Raw genomic sequence first — 20000 nt, 5'->3', positions numbered from 1 at the left:
GCAAGTTTTCTACAGCCAGATGCCCTTCCTGCCGCCAACTCTCACCTGTTGCCAAGCGAGGTAGTTTTTTTTTTGTGTGTGTGTGTGTGTGAGGTGTGTGTGTTTTCATATATATATGATAGACTCGCCTGTAGTTTTCGACGTATGAAGATCCAACAACCTACACTTTCTTTGTTAGTCATAATGCTTATGTCAATCCTTTGTCATCTCTTCCATAAGGTTGAGCATCTTGAAATCAGCTTTCAATATTTCATCCCTTGTCTTCCTGCATCTCCCTCTTTCACAAGTTCTATACACTTTAAATGATCAGTACTTCTTTATGCATCTATCCTCATCCATCTCTCTTGCACACCACATTTAATTCTGGCAATGCTTAACTTTTCTCTCAATACTTTAACACTTTGTTGTATATGCACACTGACAATTGCATATCCAACAGAATGTACTAGCTCTGTTCCTCTGTCTGTCTATATGTCTGTCTGTCTTCATACATACACATCTAGTCTAGTGGTGGTCTGCCTTCTCCAACATTCTCTATGACCTGACAGGGCTCGTACTTACCCCTTTTGCAATTAAATAGATTACTGGAACTTTGGCTATCCATGACTAGACTTGGGAGAAATACTGGAGTGAAATCACATTGTTTTCTTCAGGCAGGTGGAATTTGAACTCAGAATGTAGAGAGCTGAAAGATATACTGTAAAACATTTTCGCTGATATGCCAACAGTTCTACTCTTCCACCATTTGCCGAGCAATATGAAATGAAATGTTTTGCTCAAGAACACAATGCACTGTCTGATCTGGAAATCGAACCCACGATCTAGTGATCATGAGTGCAACACCCGAACCACTAGGCCATGCCCCTTCACATATATATACAAATATGTATATATACATAAATACATACATACAAACATATATATATATATATATATACACAAACATGTATATATATATATATATATATATATATATATATATATATATATATATATATATATATCTGGCACTTGTGCCTGTGGTTTGTGTAAGGACTTTCGAGCGAGATCATTGCCAGTGCCCCTGGACTGGCTCTTGTGCGGAGGCACATAAAATACACCATTTTGAGCGTGGCCGTTGCCAGTACTGCCTAACTGGCCTTCGTGCCAGTGGTACGTAAAAGAACCCACTACACTCTCTGAGTGGTTGGCGTTAGGAAGGGCATCCAGCTCTAGAAACTCTGGCAAATCAGATTGGGGCCTGGTGCAGCCATTTGGTTCGCCAGTCCTCAGTCAAATCGTCCAGCCCATGCTAGCATGGAAAGCGTACGTTAAACAACGATGATGATGATACATACACACACACACACACACACACACACACACACACACACACAAACATGTTACATGGCTGCGCTGCATTTGCCATCTGTGCAGACCTTAAATCTCTGATGCATGCTCTTTCACCTCAACTGTATTTCAGAGTCAGTTATTGACATCAGGGCACATCCAAAAAATGATAATGTAGCAGAAGATGCACTTTTATGTACACAAATGGATTCATTTGATACTTCTACCACCATTGATTTTGAACAGATAGCAAGTGATCAGTGGAACGATGAAAAGTTCTTGGAGCTATGTAATTCATAATCTGTTTTGTTATTTCAGCAAGTGCTTCTTTCTTATTTAGGTGGACATATTTGGTGTGATATCTCCACTGATAATGAACATCATTTTGAGTCTAAACAAACCAGTATTACACAATCTTCAATGCACTCTGTTATCTGTCACACCCTTCCATCTGATATACACAAGAAGTTGATATCAGTAAACTTTATTTGAACTAATATCAACAAAAACTAGAGAACATCTTTGCTTCATTTCAGTGTGAGGTTCAATTGCATTCACTCTATGATAAAGGATGGATTTGGAGGCATAACAGTGAGACTTCTGTATGATATGACATTACCAGGAGAGATAGTTACCCTTTCACAATACCGAACTCTTCCAACCATATTCACCAACTACGTAACGCATACACACCTACCGATGGATCTGATACTGTTCCATAAAATATCTTCACGTTTTCATTCATTACAATAAAATAACAAAGCCACTCCACTTATATGTGAGTTTGTTTTGCCATCTCATCTGAAGAATGTTCCAGAGATATTTATTCACAAACATCTGGAGCTTGTCAATGGTGAACTTTGTAATTCGCTATTTTTCACATGCATACAGCAGAACTGTCTTCACATTTGTGTTATAAGAGGAATGGGGTTGACTGGGATACATCCTCTGGAAACTTATTTTCAACATTACAAGGTAAACTCTCCAATGGACATCCAAGAGAGATAGAAGCATAACAAATCAAAAACATAAAGTCCATAGAAACTGAACCATTTCCAGTGGCTGTAACTGGAGACAACTGCAATCCATTGTCAAGGATTGAGATGGATGGCTATATCTGTTTTAGTGATCTGTGCTCTTCCTAGAATCAAAGGAACTAAGAAGTAAAATGAAACCGCTTTAGACACTCTGCAAAAGTATCTTACAAGATGACTACCAAGTATTCTGTCATTAATGTATGCTGAAAACAGGAGACTGTTAGCATCGACCATCTGAAAAAAAGCTCATTTGGAGAGTAATCTGACACCAGGCTCAGCATTACACTCAGTGATCATTAAACCACATTAGTTCCCAGTTACTCCAGCTTCTCTGTCAGTGTACAGGAAAACTATATTGGAACCACAAATACTATGGTTAGCTTGATTTGTGCACAAACAAAAATTATTCATTTCTCACTTCAAAGAAACAATTAATTGCTATTTTTTTTAGTGAATAACAATCCAGGAAGATATTATGACAGATTATCTCATGATATTTTTGGCATACTGGCAATGTGAATGTAAATCTACAAATTTAGTTTAATTTCATCTACCCAAACCAGCTGGCACCAGTCACTACTTCTTGAGCAATCAGCTAATGTACCTGTTTTGGACCAGTCAGCTGATGAGCTATTTCATTCATCTACTCAGATAGCCTGGCACCAAAATGATAGGATATTTTTGTTGGTGGCCAGTCAAAAGAAATGTTGCATGGTTGCTAATGCTTCCAATCTGTCCATACTATACCACTATAGAAGGAAAATGTATACTTTCTAAATAATTACCTTCAGCCAGCTTATTTTTCCCTAACACCACCACTCTCTCTCTCTTCATCTCCCCTTCTTCTCCTCCTCTCTCCATATTGTTCAGAGTAACTTGTTACTTTATATGCTACCCCAACTCCTTTCTAACCAACCAAACATTAAGTAAAAAAATTATAACTAAGTCACACATTTCTTAATCTAGAAAAACCCAAAATGATATCTGTAGTAAAGTTTAAACTAATTGGATTAGTTTACTAATCAACTTTTAATCTCACTGCATTAAGCAACTCTAGTGCTTAGTTTTAAAATATCTCCAATGGCATGCTTATGTGGTTACAAAAAAAATTCATTTCCAAACCACATTGATCTAGATTTAATCCCACTGTATAACACTTTCTGCAAGTGTTTTCTACAACAGCCTCAAGTTGACCAGTATCTTATACATGAAATTTAGTTAACAAAAGCTGAACAGAGGCTCATTATGTATATTGTTCATTCGTTCATTTTTATGTCCATTTTTCCATGCTAGTGTGTGTGTGTGTGTGTGTGTGTGTGTGTGTGTGTGTGTGTGTGTGTGTGCACATATGTTTCTTTACTGGTAGGGTTCATTGGTGTTAATTCTTGGTTGTATTTACTCCCTAAGGAGAGGTCATTCTCTAAAAGGGGACAATTCAAGGACATTATTAGAGATTGGTAAAATGAGTGCTAAGATTGACGAAATTGACTAAAACCTTTGATGGTGGTGTGCCAACATGGCCACAGTCCAATGACTGAAACAAGTGTTAAGGAAGATGAGATTATTAAGAATAAGGATTAGAAGTTCCTCTGCAGATAAATATTTAACAAATTCAAAAGCAGAGTTTATGGTAACTTGTCTCATTAAAAAAACTAACCAAATTAAAGGAGTTGAAATGTATGAAATTTGTATTCTGTAGTGGAGACAAATTTAATCATCTGGAACAAAGCCTTTCTGTAGAGACAGGGTGGGGCTGTTTAAAATTGGTGGATTTCTTTGTTAAGAGCTTTTTCTTTCTTTCTCACACTGATTCTCTTTTATATTTCAATGAAAGAGAGAGAGTTGGGGGGCAGGAAGGTAGTGATAGATTTTTGCTTTTATATATCTTCTTCAATTTTCATTACCCATTAACTTACTTTCTCCAGGCTCTTCAAGTTGTGACACACCACTCCCCTTACTCACCTCACACTAGTACACACACACACACAACACCTTGTTAAGCTGTCAACACTACTAAAATACTGCGAACCATTATTATTTAACCAGCTTGATCTACCAACAGCAGACAATATTTACTTAAAGTTCCTCTTATTTTTAACACCTGATAGCAACTACCAAAGGTCAGTACTTCCCTCTCTTACCTTCTCCTCATTCTATTTCCTGTTTACACACACACACAGTTTATTATTCACTGTATTTGCAGTCTTGTTATTCAATTATACAATATTTACTGTCATCTCCTCCACCTCCTATTCCCTACTCGTCTACTTCTTTACAAAAAATAGGCCCCCCCCCACCACCAACTCTCCATAACACTGTAACACTCACACAATATATATATATATATGTATATATATATATATATATGTATATATGTATATATATATATATATATATCTATATATATAAATATATATTGTTTTCAAATTTTGGCACAAGGCCAGCAATTTTGAGGGAGAGCACAAGTTGATTACATCGTCTCCAGTGCTCAACTGGTACTTATTTTATCAACCCCTAAAAGGATGAAAGGCAGAGTTGACCTCAGCAGAGTTTGAACTCAGAACGTGAAGACAAATGAAATTCTGCTAAACATTTTAGCCAGCCAGCATGCTAGTCATTCTGCCAGAAGGCTGCCCTATACATAGTGTTAGAATGGTGGCAGCTGATGAAGGTAATGTTTTCTATGTGGCCTGTGTGTTTTCTGTACTTTGTTTATCATTTTGTCTACGTTTTGTTTGCAATGTCCTGTACCCAAATTTGAGCGTGGCCGTTGCCAGTACCGCCTGACTGGCCTTCGTAGGATTTTCGAGCGAGATCGTTGCCAGTGCCCCTGGACTGGCTCTTGTGCGGGTGGCACAAAAAATACACCATTTTGAGCGTGGCCGTTGCCAGTACCGCCTGACTGGCCTTCGTGCGGGTGACACGTAAAAGCATCCACTACACTCTCTGAGTGGTTGGCATTAGGAAGGGCATCCAGCCGTAGAAACTCTGCCAAATCAGATTGGAGCCTGGTGTAGCCATCTGGTTTCACCAGTCCTCAGTCAAATCGTCCAACCCATGCTAGCATGGAAAGCGGACGTTAAACGACGATGATGATGATGATGATGAGATATATATATATATATATATATATATATATATATATATTTACTTATTTATTCTACAGTAGACCCACAAATGACCCCAGCCTAATTTCATAACGACATTCCTCTAACTAGCTTCAATAACATCAAACTTTTCACTCCTACTCCTTTTTGTTTTCGTGTTATTCTTTTCCTTAGCAAGTTTAGACACTTACACCCATTCAACACTTTTTCACTAATATGCTTCCCCTTTTCTTCTTAATTTTTATGTTTTCCATGCATTTTTGATCGAATCTCCTGCAAGTTAACATGGGGTCCCTTGACAATGTAAACTTCATTCAATTAAGGCATCTTTGGCCTGACAAGTAGTTAGTGGAGTACCCCTTGTTTGGACAATTGCTACTTCTGAGGTTCTGTTAGCTATGAAACATGTAACTTGGATTTTATCTATTCCATCCCCTAATTTTGGATTCCTATTCACATACACAGCAACCCCCAGCTATTAACCATAAGCTATAAAATAACTTTTTTCAACTTATTAATCTTTGATATGGAAAAAATTTACAACTCTCAATAAACCACCGAAATTTGTTTTTTATGCCTTGTATGAACTGCTTGAAGCTTACTAACTTCCTACACTTTGATCCTTGGATCTTATTTTTATATATATATATTATATGTACTTATTGACTGATATTTGTTTATCTTGAACTGGAGAGCTGGCATGTCTGTATGGTTATGAAGTTAGTTTTGCAGTTACCTGGTTTAGAGTTCAATCCCACAGAGTGACACCTTGGGCAAGTGTCTTCTGCCAAAGCTTTAAGTTGACCAAAACCTTTGAATCAAATTTGCTAGATGGAAACTATGCGGAAACATGTAGGAGACTTAATCCTTTATCTTGATTTAAATAACTATCTGGCCCTTGGGTGATTTAGCAGTGTCCATTCTGTTGCAAGCCTTCTGACCAAGATCATGGTCTAAGGATAACTCCCTTTCTTCCTCCCATGTGTTTCGGAAGCCTTGAAAAGGGTCAGGGAGCTGCCCTCCCACTTCTAGTTATGTGATGGCAGAATTAAAAAAATTTTTTTAAATGTGTTTTACAGTCCATCATGAGCTATATATATGCAGCTGACAACGAAGGGGCCATTTCATTGTGGCAATGGTGGTGACTGTTGTTGTTTAGCCTCAGGTCAAAGGTATTCCAGCCGTGACCACACTATTCTTGTATAAATTCATCACTATATTATCCAATGTGTCATTCTTTTCTTAAGTTGCTAGGATGTGTTTTTGAGGGAGACTTGACTGCTATTTCTTGCAGGTCTAGTGACTATGTAGAGGTTCCATCACTGGCTCATAGTTGCTCCTACATGGTTGCTTTGGCTGGGGCAGTCTGTCAGTTATGATGACAAGTATTCCAGTTGATTTGATCAATAGCCTATTCATGAAATTTACTTGCAAGTGGCTGAGCACTCCACAGACATGTGTAATCTTAATGAAGTTCTCAGGGAGATTCAGTGTGATGCACTGAATGTGACAAGGCTGATCCTTTGAGCTAGGTACAATTCATTTTTGCCAGCTAAGTTGGAGAAATGTGAAATAAAGTGTCTTGCTCAAGGACACAACATGCCACCAGGAATCAAACTCACAACTTTAGTGTATTCAGCTCACAAGGTTGCTTAACCTATGAGAAAAAGCAGTCAAATTTCCTACAATCTTCAAAGTACACCTTATCACCATAATAAAAATAGACTAATTGGTGATATACTTTTAGGTACAGAATTTGTGGTTAAAAAAATATGGGTTAGTGAGGCTTGAATGCTTTTAATCAGTAGTATTTGCTTAATCAAGCATAACCTAAAATTAAATAACAACTGAAACATGCATTTCTCAGTTTCTCAAGTGTTAGCTACATTTCCTGGTGGAGAAGAAGTAGTAGGTGAGAATGTATTATGTTGTGAGATATTTTGTGTTGGTCATTATAGTGTTGTTTTATAATGTCATGTTTATATTATAACTAGCAGAAATACCCGGCGTTGCCCGGGTTAAAGAGAATAATGAAATCTAAAAACGCCGTCTAGACTACGCATCATCTTTATATATAGAGATGTATATACACACACGCACCCAAACACACGTATATATATATGTATATCAATATAAATATATGAAAGTCAATGAAGTTTCGTAAAAGAAGGTGATCATGTACATACTTCTTGCTGTTGTGATTATAACACCTCATTGTAAACTATGTTCCTTGTTTTCCCTTGTGGAGCATATACAAATAGGTTTTTTGTTGCTGCCCACTTTTGAGCAGCCAACATACAGTTGTCCATGTGAGAAGCAGGGCTCTTCCAAGAGAAGACCAGCTACAGACAGTGTTTGACCCTGATATTTGTTTATGGACATGGCAAAAGTCACACGAAGGGGGAATTGTAGTCTTCTGAATGTAAAAGGAATGTCTGCTCCTGATGGAGTAAGAGGAATTCTTGGAATAAAGACGTCATCCCCTTTTGCACATCCAGAAAGAATGGTAGCCTCGATAACGTGTGACATCATTTTCTAAATAATGCTCATCTGTTATGTTCGGGTTAAAATTTCATCAACATCAAAAATATATGAATTTTCATGGGAGTTATGGCCGTTATGCAAAGAATATAATTTCCAAATTTCATAAAGATCCATTCAGTACTTTTGACGTAGTTTTGGATAAGAAAACAAATGACTAATGTGTGTGTTTGTGTGCATGTGTGTGTGATGGGTGTATATATGTATAGATATCTGTATGCATGTATATATATGTATATATGTGTACATATTACATGTACATCTATATATATATATACATCTACACATATGTATACATATACATGTATGTATAGATCTATATATATATACATATACATGTACATCTATATGTATACATATACATGTATGTATAGATCTATATATATATACACATACGTGTACATCTATATGTATACATATACATCTCTCTCTCTCTCTCTCTCTCTTTCTCTCTCTCTCTTTCTCTCTCTCTCTTTCTCTCTCTCTTTCTCTCTTTCTATTTCTCTCTCTCTTTCTCTCTTTCTCTCTCTCTCTCTCTGTGAAAGTATCTGTCACTACAGTATCGAAATGTGATTGTTTCAGTTAGTGGAATAGTTTCATTTTTAAAGTGAAAGTATTTGACATGAGTGTTTTTGTTTCACTTTTGATACGTAATACTTAAATAGTGGAGGAGATATTATGTTGCCGTGTGCTCGAACTCTGCAAGAAGTTAATAATTTTTTTTGACTAAAACACAACTAGAACCCTAAGTAAGGCATGTGTAAAATTTGAATGAAATTGGTTGCGTAGTTCTCGAGTTTTAGGGATTCACACAGACAGACAGACAGACAGACACACATTCTCATTTTTATATATATAGATGTTATACTTGCATATTGCATCAAGTAGCAGTGGAGACCATAAATGGTCAGTGGGTCTTGAGGTCATAGAATCAAATGCATGTAGAGACCATAAATGGTCAAGTGACAGTAGCGGCCATAGATGGTCAAAGAATAGTTTATATTGTAAGTCCATTGCCTCTGTGGAGGCGCAATCACCTAGTGGTTAGGGCAGCGGACTTGCGGTCATAGGATCGGGATTTCGATTCCCAGACCGGGCGTTGTGAGTGTTTATTGAGTGAAAACACCTAAAGCTCCACGAGGCTCCGGCAGGGGATGGTGGTGAACCCTGCTGTACTCTTTCACCACAACTTTCTCTCACTCTTACTTCCTGTTTCTGTTGTGCCTGTAATTAAAAGAGTCAGCCTTGTCACACTGAATATCCCCGAGAACTACGTTAAGGGTACACATGTCTGTGGAGTGCTCAGCCACTTGCACGTTAATTTCACGAGCAGGCTGTTCTGTTGATCGGATCAACTGGAGCCCTCGACGTTGTAAGCGACGGAGTGCCAACAGCAACAACAACATTATAATGTTACATATTGCATCAAGTAGCAGTGGAGACCATAAATGGTCAGTGGGTCTTGAGGTCATAGAAATCAAATGCATGCAGAGACCATAAATGGTCAAGTGACAGTAGCAACCATAGATGGTCAAAGAATAGTTTATATTGTAAGTCCATTGCCTTTAACCAAAGTGATAACATCACTTACTCTCACTTCTTCACTCTCAGATAAAGAGCAAGAATCCAAAATATTGGATACTTTACTCCTCATGGCAATTGAATTTACCACACTCTCCTATCAGTAGCTAATAATACAATTAAGTATAATGGTTGTCATAAGTTATTGCTGTCAGCCATGATAGTAGTGTGAAATTTGTGATTTGTTGGCATGCAGTGCTGGGTTCAAGTTCTGTTTAAAAACTTCTATAATAGAAATTTCTTTCATCAGTCTAATGCTACAAAATCCAGAGATAATTCCTAATGTTTCAGAGAAGTATTAGCATATCTAAAAGATTTCATAGCATTAAGAGAGCCACATGTAGTGTGTGTGTGTGTGTGTGTGTGTATGTGTGTGTGTGTATGTGTGTGTGTGTGTGTATGCGCTGGGAAAATTGCATTACTGTATCAAGGTCTTGTGAGAGAATGTGTGCCATGCTCAGATGGGTTATTGCATAGATTATGTGTAAAATTGTGAACTTTGGTATGATTGTTAAGTTTTCTTTTATGTTCCCTTTTTTATCATCTCCATTGTGAAAATTAATATTAGTTTTGTATGTTCAGAATCTTTATATCAGGTCTATTTCCATTTGAAAGATACTTGTCAATTCTTTTCTTTTAGTCCTTAAGTTAATCATGAGCATTTCACAATCTCATTCTTCATCCTTATTAACATGTGGCTTTTAGTTCAACAAAGGAACTGTTACATCACTATTTGACCAGCTGGAAATCAAAACTTTCTTTCTTAAAAGTAAAAGGATTCATTGAACGATGTAGTCCTAGATACACTATGCCTACAAAGTGAGAATGTTTTTAATCGTAAATCTATTCAGATAGGGTTGTGGAGGTGCAATGGCCCAGTGGTTAGGGCAGCGGACTCGTGGTCATAGGATCGCGGTTTCGATTCCCAGATCGGGCGTTGTGAGTGTTTATTGAACGAAAACACCTAAAGCTCCACGAGGCTCCGGCAGGGGATGGTGGCAAACCCTGCTGTACTCTTTCACCACAACTTTCTCTCACTCTTACTTCCTGTTTCTGTTGTGCCTGTAATTCAAAGGGTCAGCCTTGTCACACTGTGTCACGCTGAATATCCCCAAGAACTATGTTAAGGGTACATGTGTCTGTGGAGTGCTCAGCCACTTGCATGTTAATTTCACGAGCAGGCAGTTCCGTTGATCGGATCAACTGGAACCCTCGATGTCGTAAGCGACGGAGTGCCAACAACAACAACAAATTCAGATAGGGTTAACCTGGGTTAATAACTACTACAATATATGATCTTGTTTCAATATTGCCTGCAAAAAGTTTTCCTTTGTCATGGTTATTTTATTTTTTAATACCATTTTTTAATGTCTCTTTGTAATTTGTTTACTTTAAAAAAATCATGTTTGTGGTTTATTTTATTTTCCAGTTTGGTTTACTTCCTTTAATATTTCAATATAAACTTGATGTAAGTTGTAGGCCACTAATTTAACAGGTAGCATCCACTAGAATGTCAATTAAGGTTGAGCAGTTCCAGAACTATTGTTGGGATGGTATTGACAGCTACAACTACAGAGGCAGGGAAAGGAATGATAGGGTGGTTGTAGGATTGTGGAATGGTGACAGACACTGTACAATGTGAATGCTAATTATACCTTCCACTACACATTAGTAGATGATCTAATGTATAATATATATATACTTAGTTGCACTGTGATATTTTGAGTTAAAACCAGCTAAATGACAGTACATGTTGGAAAACTAGACTGAGATTTTGAGTTTCCTTAGATTAATGCTTCTCAAATGGTGCACTAACTACAAATACTACTGTGTTGCAAAGAACAATCTAGATACACTGTGGATTTTTAGAAATATAATGTAGGAGCTTTGGAAAATTTATACTAATGCTTGAGCAGCTTGAAAAATCTGTTATTCATTATTTCGTGATATACAAATATGAGTAATGAAACATGGTAAGCCATAGTTTTCTCTGTTTTTCTGAAATTTTTATATTTTGAAACCCATTTAAAAAAAAATATCTGTATGAGTTGAATCAATTATTAGTGTAAGCATAGATATAGACTAGTGTAAAAATAAACATGCACGTAGACATGCACATATACAACACACACAAAATGTTCATATATTTATATAAGAAACTTCTACTAAATCCCACTTACAAGGTATTTATCAACCTGCGGAGATAAAAGACACTAGCCTAAAGTAACTCATTGTGGGATTGTACCTAAAGCCGTATGGTGTGTGTGTGTGTGTGTGTGTCCATCTTTGTTCTAACATTGTATGATATTTGTGTATGAGTGGCTCTGTCATACAAATGGTGATTGCTTGTTTACAATCTTCTGAAAACATGCTCGGCTATGGGGAAATATTACATTGTTTGGAAACTGGTAAGGGTTGGCGACGGGAAGGGCATCTGATTATAGAAAATCAACCTCAGCATATTCTGTCTGAACCATGCAACCATGGAAATGTGGATGTGAAAATGATAATGACATTTGTGTGTGTGTGTGTCTATGCACGCACGCGCACACGCACACACACACACACACACACACACACACACAATGTAGTGGATATTTTTAAAAAATATAAACTGAACTTCCATATCTATATTTATTTTGTGTATGGTGTTCTTCTATCTCTAGCTAATATTATTAGATGGTGAAAGCTGGGATGATACTGTTGATTATCTTCAGCGTGGAGGCCATACATCATCAGTGAATAATCTGCCATCATTGCAGATCATTCTTCACGTGCTTACCTGGTGGCATAGCCAACTATTGGATACCCTCGTAGATGCATTAAAACAACAATGCAGAAGTATCAGGGTGGTGAGAATCAGCACCAAATTGCACCCTGTTGTTTTTCACAATAAGTGTCAGAAAGGTCATTGAAGGAGAAATAAAACAAAGGAAAATCAGAACTCAAACTTCTGGAAGGTGTATGTAGCTTTGGAGGAGATGCTCATGTTTCCAAGCTTTATTGTAATAATCAAGCATGATCCTGACCTTATGGAATGATGGGAAAAATATAACTGTGGGTTAAAAGGACCTGGGAATTTCCTAATAACAGTAGTAATGTTTTTCTTTCCACCGTTATTCTTTTTCTCATAGCTCTCCATTTCACTAAATGAATGCTTATTCATTAATTCATTTGGTTTTTATGTCTGTTTTTTTTCAGGCTAGCATGGGTTAGACTGATATATAATTGAGCATTGTTTTACAACCAGCTGCCCTTTTTGTTATTAACTCTTACCAGTTTTTCAAGTAAGGGGCCTTTTCATTCTACACATCTTCAAAGGTGTAAAGCTAGCAGACAATTTTCTTGAGAAGAGAAATCACAACAATGCCACAGTTTGTTGCTCGGCTGTTTCCAATGAACTGTAAAACTCAACACACCCACATGAAACAGGCTTTCAGTTTCCATGTGCCAAATCCACTCACTAGTTTCCATACTCTCTCTTGATACATTTATCCAGTCCAGGATCCCTTCCTGTTCTTCTCCCCACCACTAGGCCTTACCCTGACACCTTATCACTACCATCTTTAATTCTCTTTCCAGGTCAATAGTAATTACTTCCACACACTCTTGGAGAACGTGTCATGTCTCTATTACAGCCAAAAACCTGTTCTGACCCTTTCCTTTGTAATCAAATCTTTCATCTAGCATAAAGCTGTCTCCCTATCTTCTGAAACCTCACTCAGGTGATGGGAATCTTAGTCTTGTGAGCTACATGGCATCCTCACAAGAGGTGGTGCCATGAAAAATAAAGCATCCAGTACACTCTGTAAAGTGGGTGGTATTAGGAAAGACATCCAGTTGTAGAAACAATGTCAAAGTAGACATTGGAGCAATCCATGCCAGCAGCATGAAAGAAAGACTGATATTAGATGATGAAGGTGATGATAACGTGTGTGTGTGTGTGTGTGTATCATTGGTAAATCATAAATCTGAGAGAGAAGCACACTCTAGAAGCCACCAGCCATTAGGGTCTGAAGAGGCATCGTAAAGCTAAGCGCTTTATGAGTGTGAAATGCAGGGTAACCCCATAGACTGGCCATAACTATCTTTATCTAATTATTATATTCCTTTATTCTTTTCAGCCATGCAGCTGTGGTTATGCTGGAGCACCACTGTAGATAAATATTTAATGGGTTTCAGCAAGTTTCGAACTTGCAACCTTCTATGTGTTAAGTGTATGTGATAACCACTACATATATATATATATATATATATATATATATATATATATATATATATATATAAAATCTGGTAATTAATCATATATTAATTAATATCGATTAATTATCAGGAGGCCAGCACATCTAAAGAATCAAAGAGATTCAGAAATAATATCTGCAATCTCAGGGGATTAAGGTACATTTTAAGATATATATAGTGTTTTCTGTACTCTGGTTATTATTATTTTCTTGTCTACGTTTTGTTTGCAATGTTTTGTACCCAGATATGCACCTATATATACAGGTAGACGTAGGTATGCGCATACCTGTACGTATATATGCATATACTCATTTATTATTTGTTTTACATGATCGAACGCCTGCGTCATCCCTGTTGTAAGTATTTTTTTCAACTTTATATTTTCTGACGCGACTCTATCTCTTTCTCTATCACTTCCCCCCCCTCGTTCTTCCTCTGTTACTACTACGTATCTCTCTTTACCCCTCTCGTTCTTCCTTCTGTTACTACTATATCTCTCTCTTTCCCCCCTCGTACTTCCTTCTGTACTACTATATTCCTCTCTTCCTCTCTTTCTCTCGTTGCTCACCTATTCTTCTACTTCCTCCCTTTGTTTCTCCCTCTACCACTCTCTCTCTCTCTCTCTCCCTTACTCCTGCATGGTCACATGTTTCCGGTCACTAATCCTTTTCTTCCTTGGCTATCACCGAGCAAACACACGAACTTACTTCGTCCCCACTTTCAAGTTCGTGCCTCACAGCGTTCATATACAAATAATTTTTCACGTCTGGCCGTATAACCTTTTCCGTTTGTTTTCCTGTCTTGTTTTTTGTCTGCCACTACATTCCTCCATGGCACAGGTTTAATTTGTGTATACAAATTTAATTTGCGGTCCATGGGAAGAGCCGTTTTAACGATGCGTCCTGCCTAACTCTTCGAAACGCCAGTGTTAAAACGGGGGTAGCTGATGAAGTAAAATGTTCCCTACGTGGCTTGTGTGTTTTCTGTACTCTGGTTATTATTATTTTCTTGTCTACGTTTTGTTTGCCATGTCCTGTACCCAGATATGCACCTATATATACAGGTAGACGTAGGTATGCACATACCTGTACGTATATATGCATATACTCATTTATTATTTGTTTATATATATATATATATATATATATATATATATATATATATTGGTCCAGTCCACTGGCAACGGTTGACTGACTTTATGAATCACATTTCTTGAGATAGAGCAATCACCGGCTATCTGGTACCACTTGTCAGTGAGGATAGATAAACCTTTTAGGTTTTGCTTGACAGTGTCCTTGAATCTTGATTTGGGTCTACCAGTGTTTTGATAGCCATCTGTCAGTTGTGAGAACAGGACTATCTTTGAGAATCTATCATTGCCAATTCTTGCACTGTGGTCTGTCCGATGGAAATTTCTCTGCATCGATAGATAGTGCATGGATTGAAAATCAGCCTTTTTGAGGACTTCAGAATTTGAGATACGATGTGAGAGAGGAAGGGAAGAAATAATGAAGGATGTGAGTGGGAATAATGAATGAGAGTAAGGAAGTGAAAAGACAGTTTTTCAAATATGCAACAGCTAATTGCAACCTAAACAACTCAAGAAATTCTGTCACAGAAAAACTTTGAACTGCAGACCCCCCCCCCCCCCCAAAAAAAAATCAGAGATTATCACAGTATGCCAATGCACAGTATGAATTGGAGAAAAGAGTAGTGCTGCATAATGACAACCAGAAACATGAGAAGAAGCATGATTGAGGTTCAAGATAAAGAGAATAACTGAAAGAAGACAAAATGAAGCACAAGAAGAAAATGAAGTAGAAATATTTAGAACTACTGAAAAGAGACAGAAATACTCCTACCATTTTAATGGGTACTGTGCTATCATACTATTTATATATTCACATTGTCGGTTTATTTAGACATTTGGAATTCATACTGCTTGTTTTCTAAAGATTTGATGATAAATAGTCAGAGTGAAGGAAAAGAAAAACTTTCCCTCTGATCTTTCAAGCATTCAAAACTGTGTGTGTGTGTGTTATATTTCTATATAGACAACTATTGATTATTTTTTCATCATCTTATCTCATCAAAGAATTGATTCCAATTCACTGTTGGGGCCCAAGCATAAAAAAGAAAACATGAACACATTTTGGTGGTGGTAATGGCAGCAGTGGCGGCAGTTATCACCATTGTCATAGTGGTGATGATGATGGTGATTTGTTTTCTGCTTGATTGCTTAATTGGAATGAAACTGAGCTACCTTATAACAAAAATAGAAAAAGTAAAAATAAATTTTAAAATCGGTTGTTTTAAAAGTGCACAAAAAATGCACAAAACAGCAAGAACATTAAACTCTTTTCTTTTCAAACATGAGTAAGAATTTTTATTAGGTGATGATCACTGTTGTCGTTTTTTTTTTTTTTTGCAGGTAGTGAATTTTTTTTTTCCTTGTCTATTTTGTAGATTATATTATTGATTATTTTTCAAGGTTGGGGAGAGTAAATCCAATTTCTAGAGAATATTCAGCAGAATTAGTTTGCAAAGATCATTTCACCTAATTGATATTTTTTTTTTTAGTGAGCATGTTAAAGAATAGCTTTGATGCTTGTATAACACACACGCGTGTGCACACACACACACACACATGTACACACTCACACATGTATATTCTTTTACATTTACTTGTTTCAGTCAGTTAACAGCAGCCACACTGAATCACCATATATGTATATATGCATATACATATGTTTGTGTTATATATGTGTGTGTGTATCTGTGTGTTATATAAATGTATCCATGTGTGTATATATATATATATATATATATATATATATATATATATATATATATGTATGTATATGTATATATATAGGTGTGTGTGTGTGTGTGTATACCATCATCATCCTCATCATTTAACGTCTGCTTTCCATGCTGGCATAGGCTGGATGGTTTGCCTGAGGACTGGTAAGCCAGGAGGCTGCACCAGGCTCCAATCTGATCTGGCAGGTTTCTACAGCTGGATGCCCTTCCTAATGTCAGCTACTTCAAGAGTGTGGTGGGTGCTTTTTGCGTGCCACCAGCACAGGGACCAATCAGGCAGTACTGGCATCGACTATGCTTGAATGGTGCTTTTTACATTCCACTGGCATGGGTTTATGTGCCACCGACACAGGCATGTCACATATATATATATATATATATATATATATATATATATATATATATGTATAAATATATATATAAAGAAGTTGTATGCTGTCAACTTAACGTGACAGTCCCAAGAAGGGAATCACACTACTGCTATTTAGCCCTAGGAAGCTGCACTGCTTCGTGTCAACCTTGACACATTTCCTGTGTCTTTATGTTTACGAGGGGGAGACAAGCACCTCCACCCAGCCAAGCCTGCATCCATGGACATGTTTCTGAGTTTTTGCTTGTCATCAGCCTGGAGTAGCATGACTTGCTGGCTGAAGATGCCTGTCAAGCTCTTGTAAACATATAATTCCCTTCTTGGGACTGTCACATTATATTCTTTCCTTTTTACACTCCTTTTCTCCAAAATGCAGCATATATCTAAGAAATATGTCAACATTATTCATTACGTTTTAATGATTTTTTTTTAATGTTTTTTTTCTACATTTGACACTTTGTCTATTTTTATTTTTTTTGTATTTCTGAAGAATTCATTTTAGAGTTTTAAAATATAAAGATTGTGATATATTTATCTTCCCAGTCTATAATTGCAATGGATTTAAGTTCCTAAAATGTTGTTTTTTTTATTTTTTGTATTTTATAGATTGTAAAGACATTTGTATAGATTTTAAACTTTGTTTTTATTATTTTAGCGTTGTTTCATTTCAGCCTGAGTGAAACCACACTTCAACAAATTAAAGTTTATATATATATATATATATATATATATATATATATATATATAAAAGCCTGAAATTTTGGGGGAGGGATCCAGTCGATTAGATTGATCTCAGTATGCAACTGGTACTTAATTTATTGACCCCAAAAGGATGAAAGGCAAAGTTGACCTCAGTGGGATTTTAACTCGGAATGTAAAGACAGACGAAATACCGCTAAGCATTTTGCCTGGCATGCTACTGTTTATGCCAGCTCGTCGCCTTTATATATATACTAGCAGAGGCACCCGGCGTTGCTCGGGAATGAAATTGTTGCTTATATACTTGGAGAAAAAAAGGCAAAATATGCTGTATAGAAATTTGAGGACATTCTGTAGATGGACTCTCAGATGAATGATGGCTGGGCGCCTCTCATGAATGGGGAAAATTGAAGATGTGCCAAAAGGCCTCATTGGTACTTGGAAACTTTTACGAAAATTAAAATGGGGATCGTTGCCAGTGTCCCTGGACTGGCTCTTGTGTGGGTGGCACATAAAATACACCATTTCGAGCGTGGCCGTTGCCAGTACTGCCTGACTGGCCTTCGTGCGGGTGACACGTAAAAGCACCCATTACACTCTCTGAGTGGTTGGCGTTAGGAAGGGCATCCAGCTGTAGAAACTCTGCCAAATTAGATTGGAGCCTGGTGTTGCCATCCGGTTTCACCAGTCCTCAGTCAAATCGTCCAACCCATGCTAGCATGGAAAGCGGACGTTAAACGATGATGATGATGATGATGATTAAATGAAAAAAATGATTTACGTGAATATCCTCAGAAGAGTAATTGAAATAAATGGCGATTGTGGAGCCCCCCCCCCCACGCACGCACACACGCGCGCACGCATACACACGTGTGTCTTTGTAAATATGTTTGTATACATTTATGTATGTGTGTGTTTGTAAGAGACAGAGTGTGAGTGAGAGAGAGAGGTTTGTTGTCATGTATACGTACATGCATAAATATACATACATCTTTGGATGTATGCATATGACAACACAGCCCTTGACTCACTCACACTCTGTCTCTTACAAACACGCACGCGCGCGCATACACACGTGTGTCTTTGTAAATATGTTTGTATACATTTATGTATGTGTGTGTTTGTAAGAGACAGAGTGTGAGTGAGAGAGAGAGGTTTGTTGTCATGTATACGTACATGCATAAATATACATACATCTTTGGATGTATGCATATGACAACACAGCCCTTGACTCACTCACACTCTGTCTCTTACAAACACGCACGCGCGCGCATACACACGTGTGTCTTTGTAAATATGTTTGTATACATTTATGTATGTGTGTGTTTGTAAGAGACAGAGTGTGAGTGAGTCAAGGTGTGTGTGTGTGTGTGTGTGTGCCTGTGTATGTGTGTGAGACAGAGTGAGAGAGCGGTGTGTATGTAGTATTTACTCTCTCTCTTTCTCTCTCATACACACGAACACACACACGAACACACAAAATAGAAAGTGAAGCTTTTTGCGGTTGTTACGTCAATACCGGAAGTTGACATTGAGGAACCTTTTTAAAGAAGTGAATCTTAAATATAAAGCAATATTATTTATTTTTAATTAAAAAAATCAAATGAAGAGCCTAAGATTTATCCGAGGTCAAATTATTCATGCATGACAAGTATGGAAGCATTTGGTGAAGTCGATTTCACGTGAAAAGCGATTACACACACATCTCTGTTTTATATATAGTATAGATATATATATTAGGATTTAACTGTTTCTATAATAAGCATATGTCATGAATGGCATGCTAAAATAGATGATGCTCGACATACTGGAAAAAAAAAAAAGGCGATCATCATCATCATCATCATCATCATCATCGTTTAACGTCTGCTTTCCATGCTAGCATGGGTTGGATGATTTGACTGAGGACTGGTGAACCAGACAGCTACACCAGGCTCCAATCTGATTTGGCAGAATTTCTACAGCTGGATGCCCTTCCTAATGCCAACCACTCAAATTTAGGTATGAAGCAAGCAATTTTGGGGGTCAGAGTTAGTTTATTACTTTGTTCTTAGTGCTTGACTGGTTCTTTATTTTATTGATCCTAAATGGATGAAAAGCAAAGTTGATCTCAGTTGTATTTGAACTCAGAACATAGAAAATTGAAATATATGCTGTGAAGCATTTTTTCGATGTTTGAACTTTTCTGCCAGCTTGTCATCTTGACACTGATAATAGTTTCAAATTTTTGGTAAAGGAAAGTAATTTCGGGGCAGGGGTTAAGTTGATTAC

The 20000-nt window shown here is 37.2% G+C and overlaps 1 protein-coding gene across 6 annotated transcripts in view; it reads left to right on the top strand.

Annotated features, from left to right (window-relative positions):
- The window catches only part of LOC106868825 (solute carrier family 23 member 1), a 182947-nt gene that overhangs the window by 101060 nt on the left and 61887 nt on the right, over positions 1-20000 (top strand). Inside the window, exon 1 of one of the 6 annotated variants that reach the window (XM_089347312.1) lies at positions 11439-11568. The exons of the other annotated variants lie outside the window; for them this stretch is intronic. Coding sequence (XP_089203438.1) covers positions 11566-11568 — 3 coding nt within the window. The 5' untranslated portion in view covers positions 11439-11565. Of the gene's footprint in view, positions 1-11438; positions 11569-20000 lie in introns of those variants that run through there. 6 annotated transcript variants of the gene reach the window in all.

The sequence above is a fragment of the Octopus bimaculoides genome, chromosome 2, assembly GCF_046866305.1.
Source record: "Octopus bimaculoides isolate indiv1 chromosome 2, ASM4686630v1, whole genome shotgun sequence".
In the NCBI taxonomy this organism is placed as follows: Eukaryota; Metazoa; Mollusca; class Cephalopoda; order Octopoda; family Octopodidae; genus Octopus; species Octopus bimaculoides.
The sequence above is the reverse complement of the archived record's forward strand: the minus strand, read 5'-3'. Positions and strand labels throughout refer to the sequence as shown.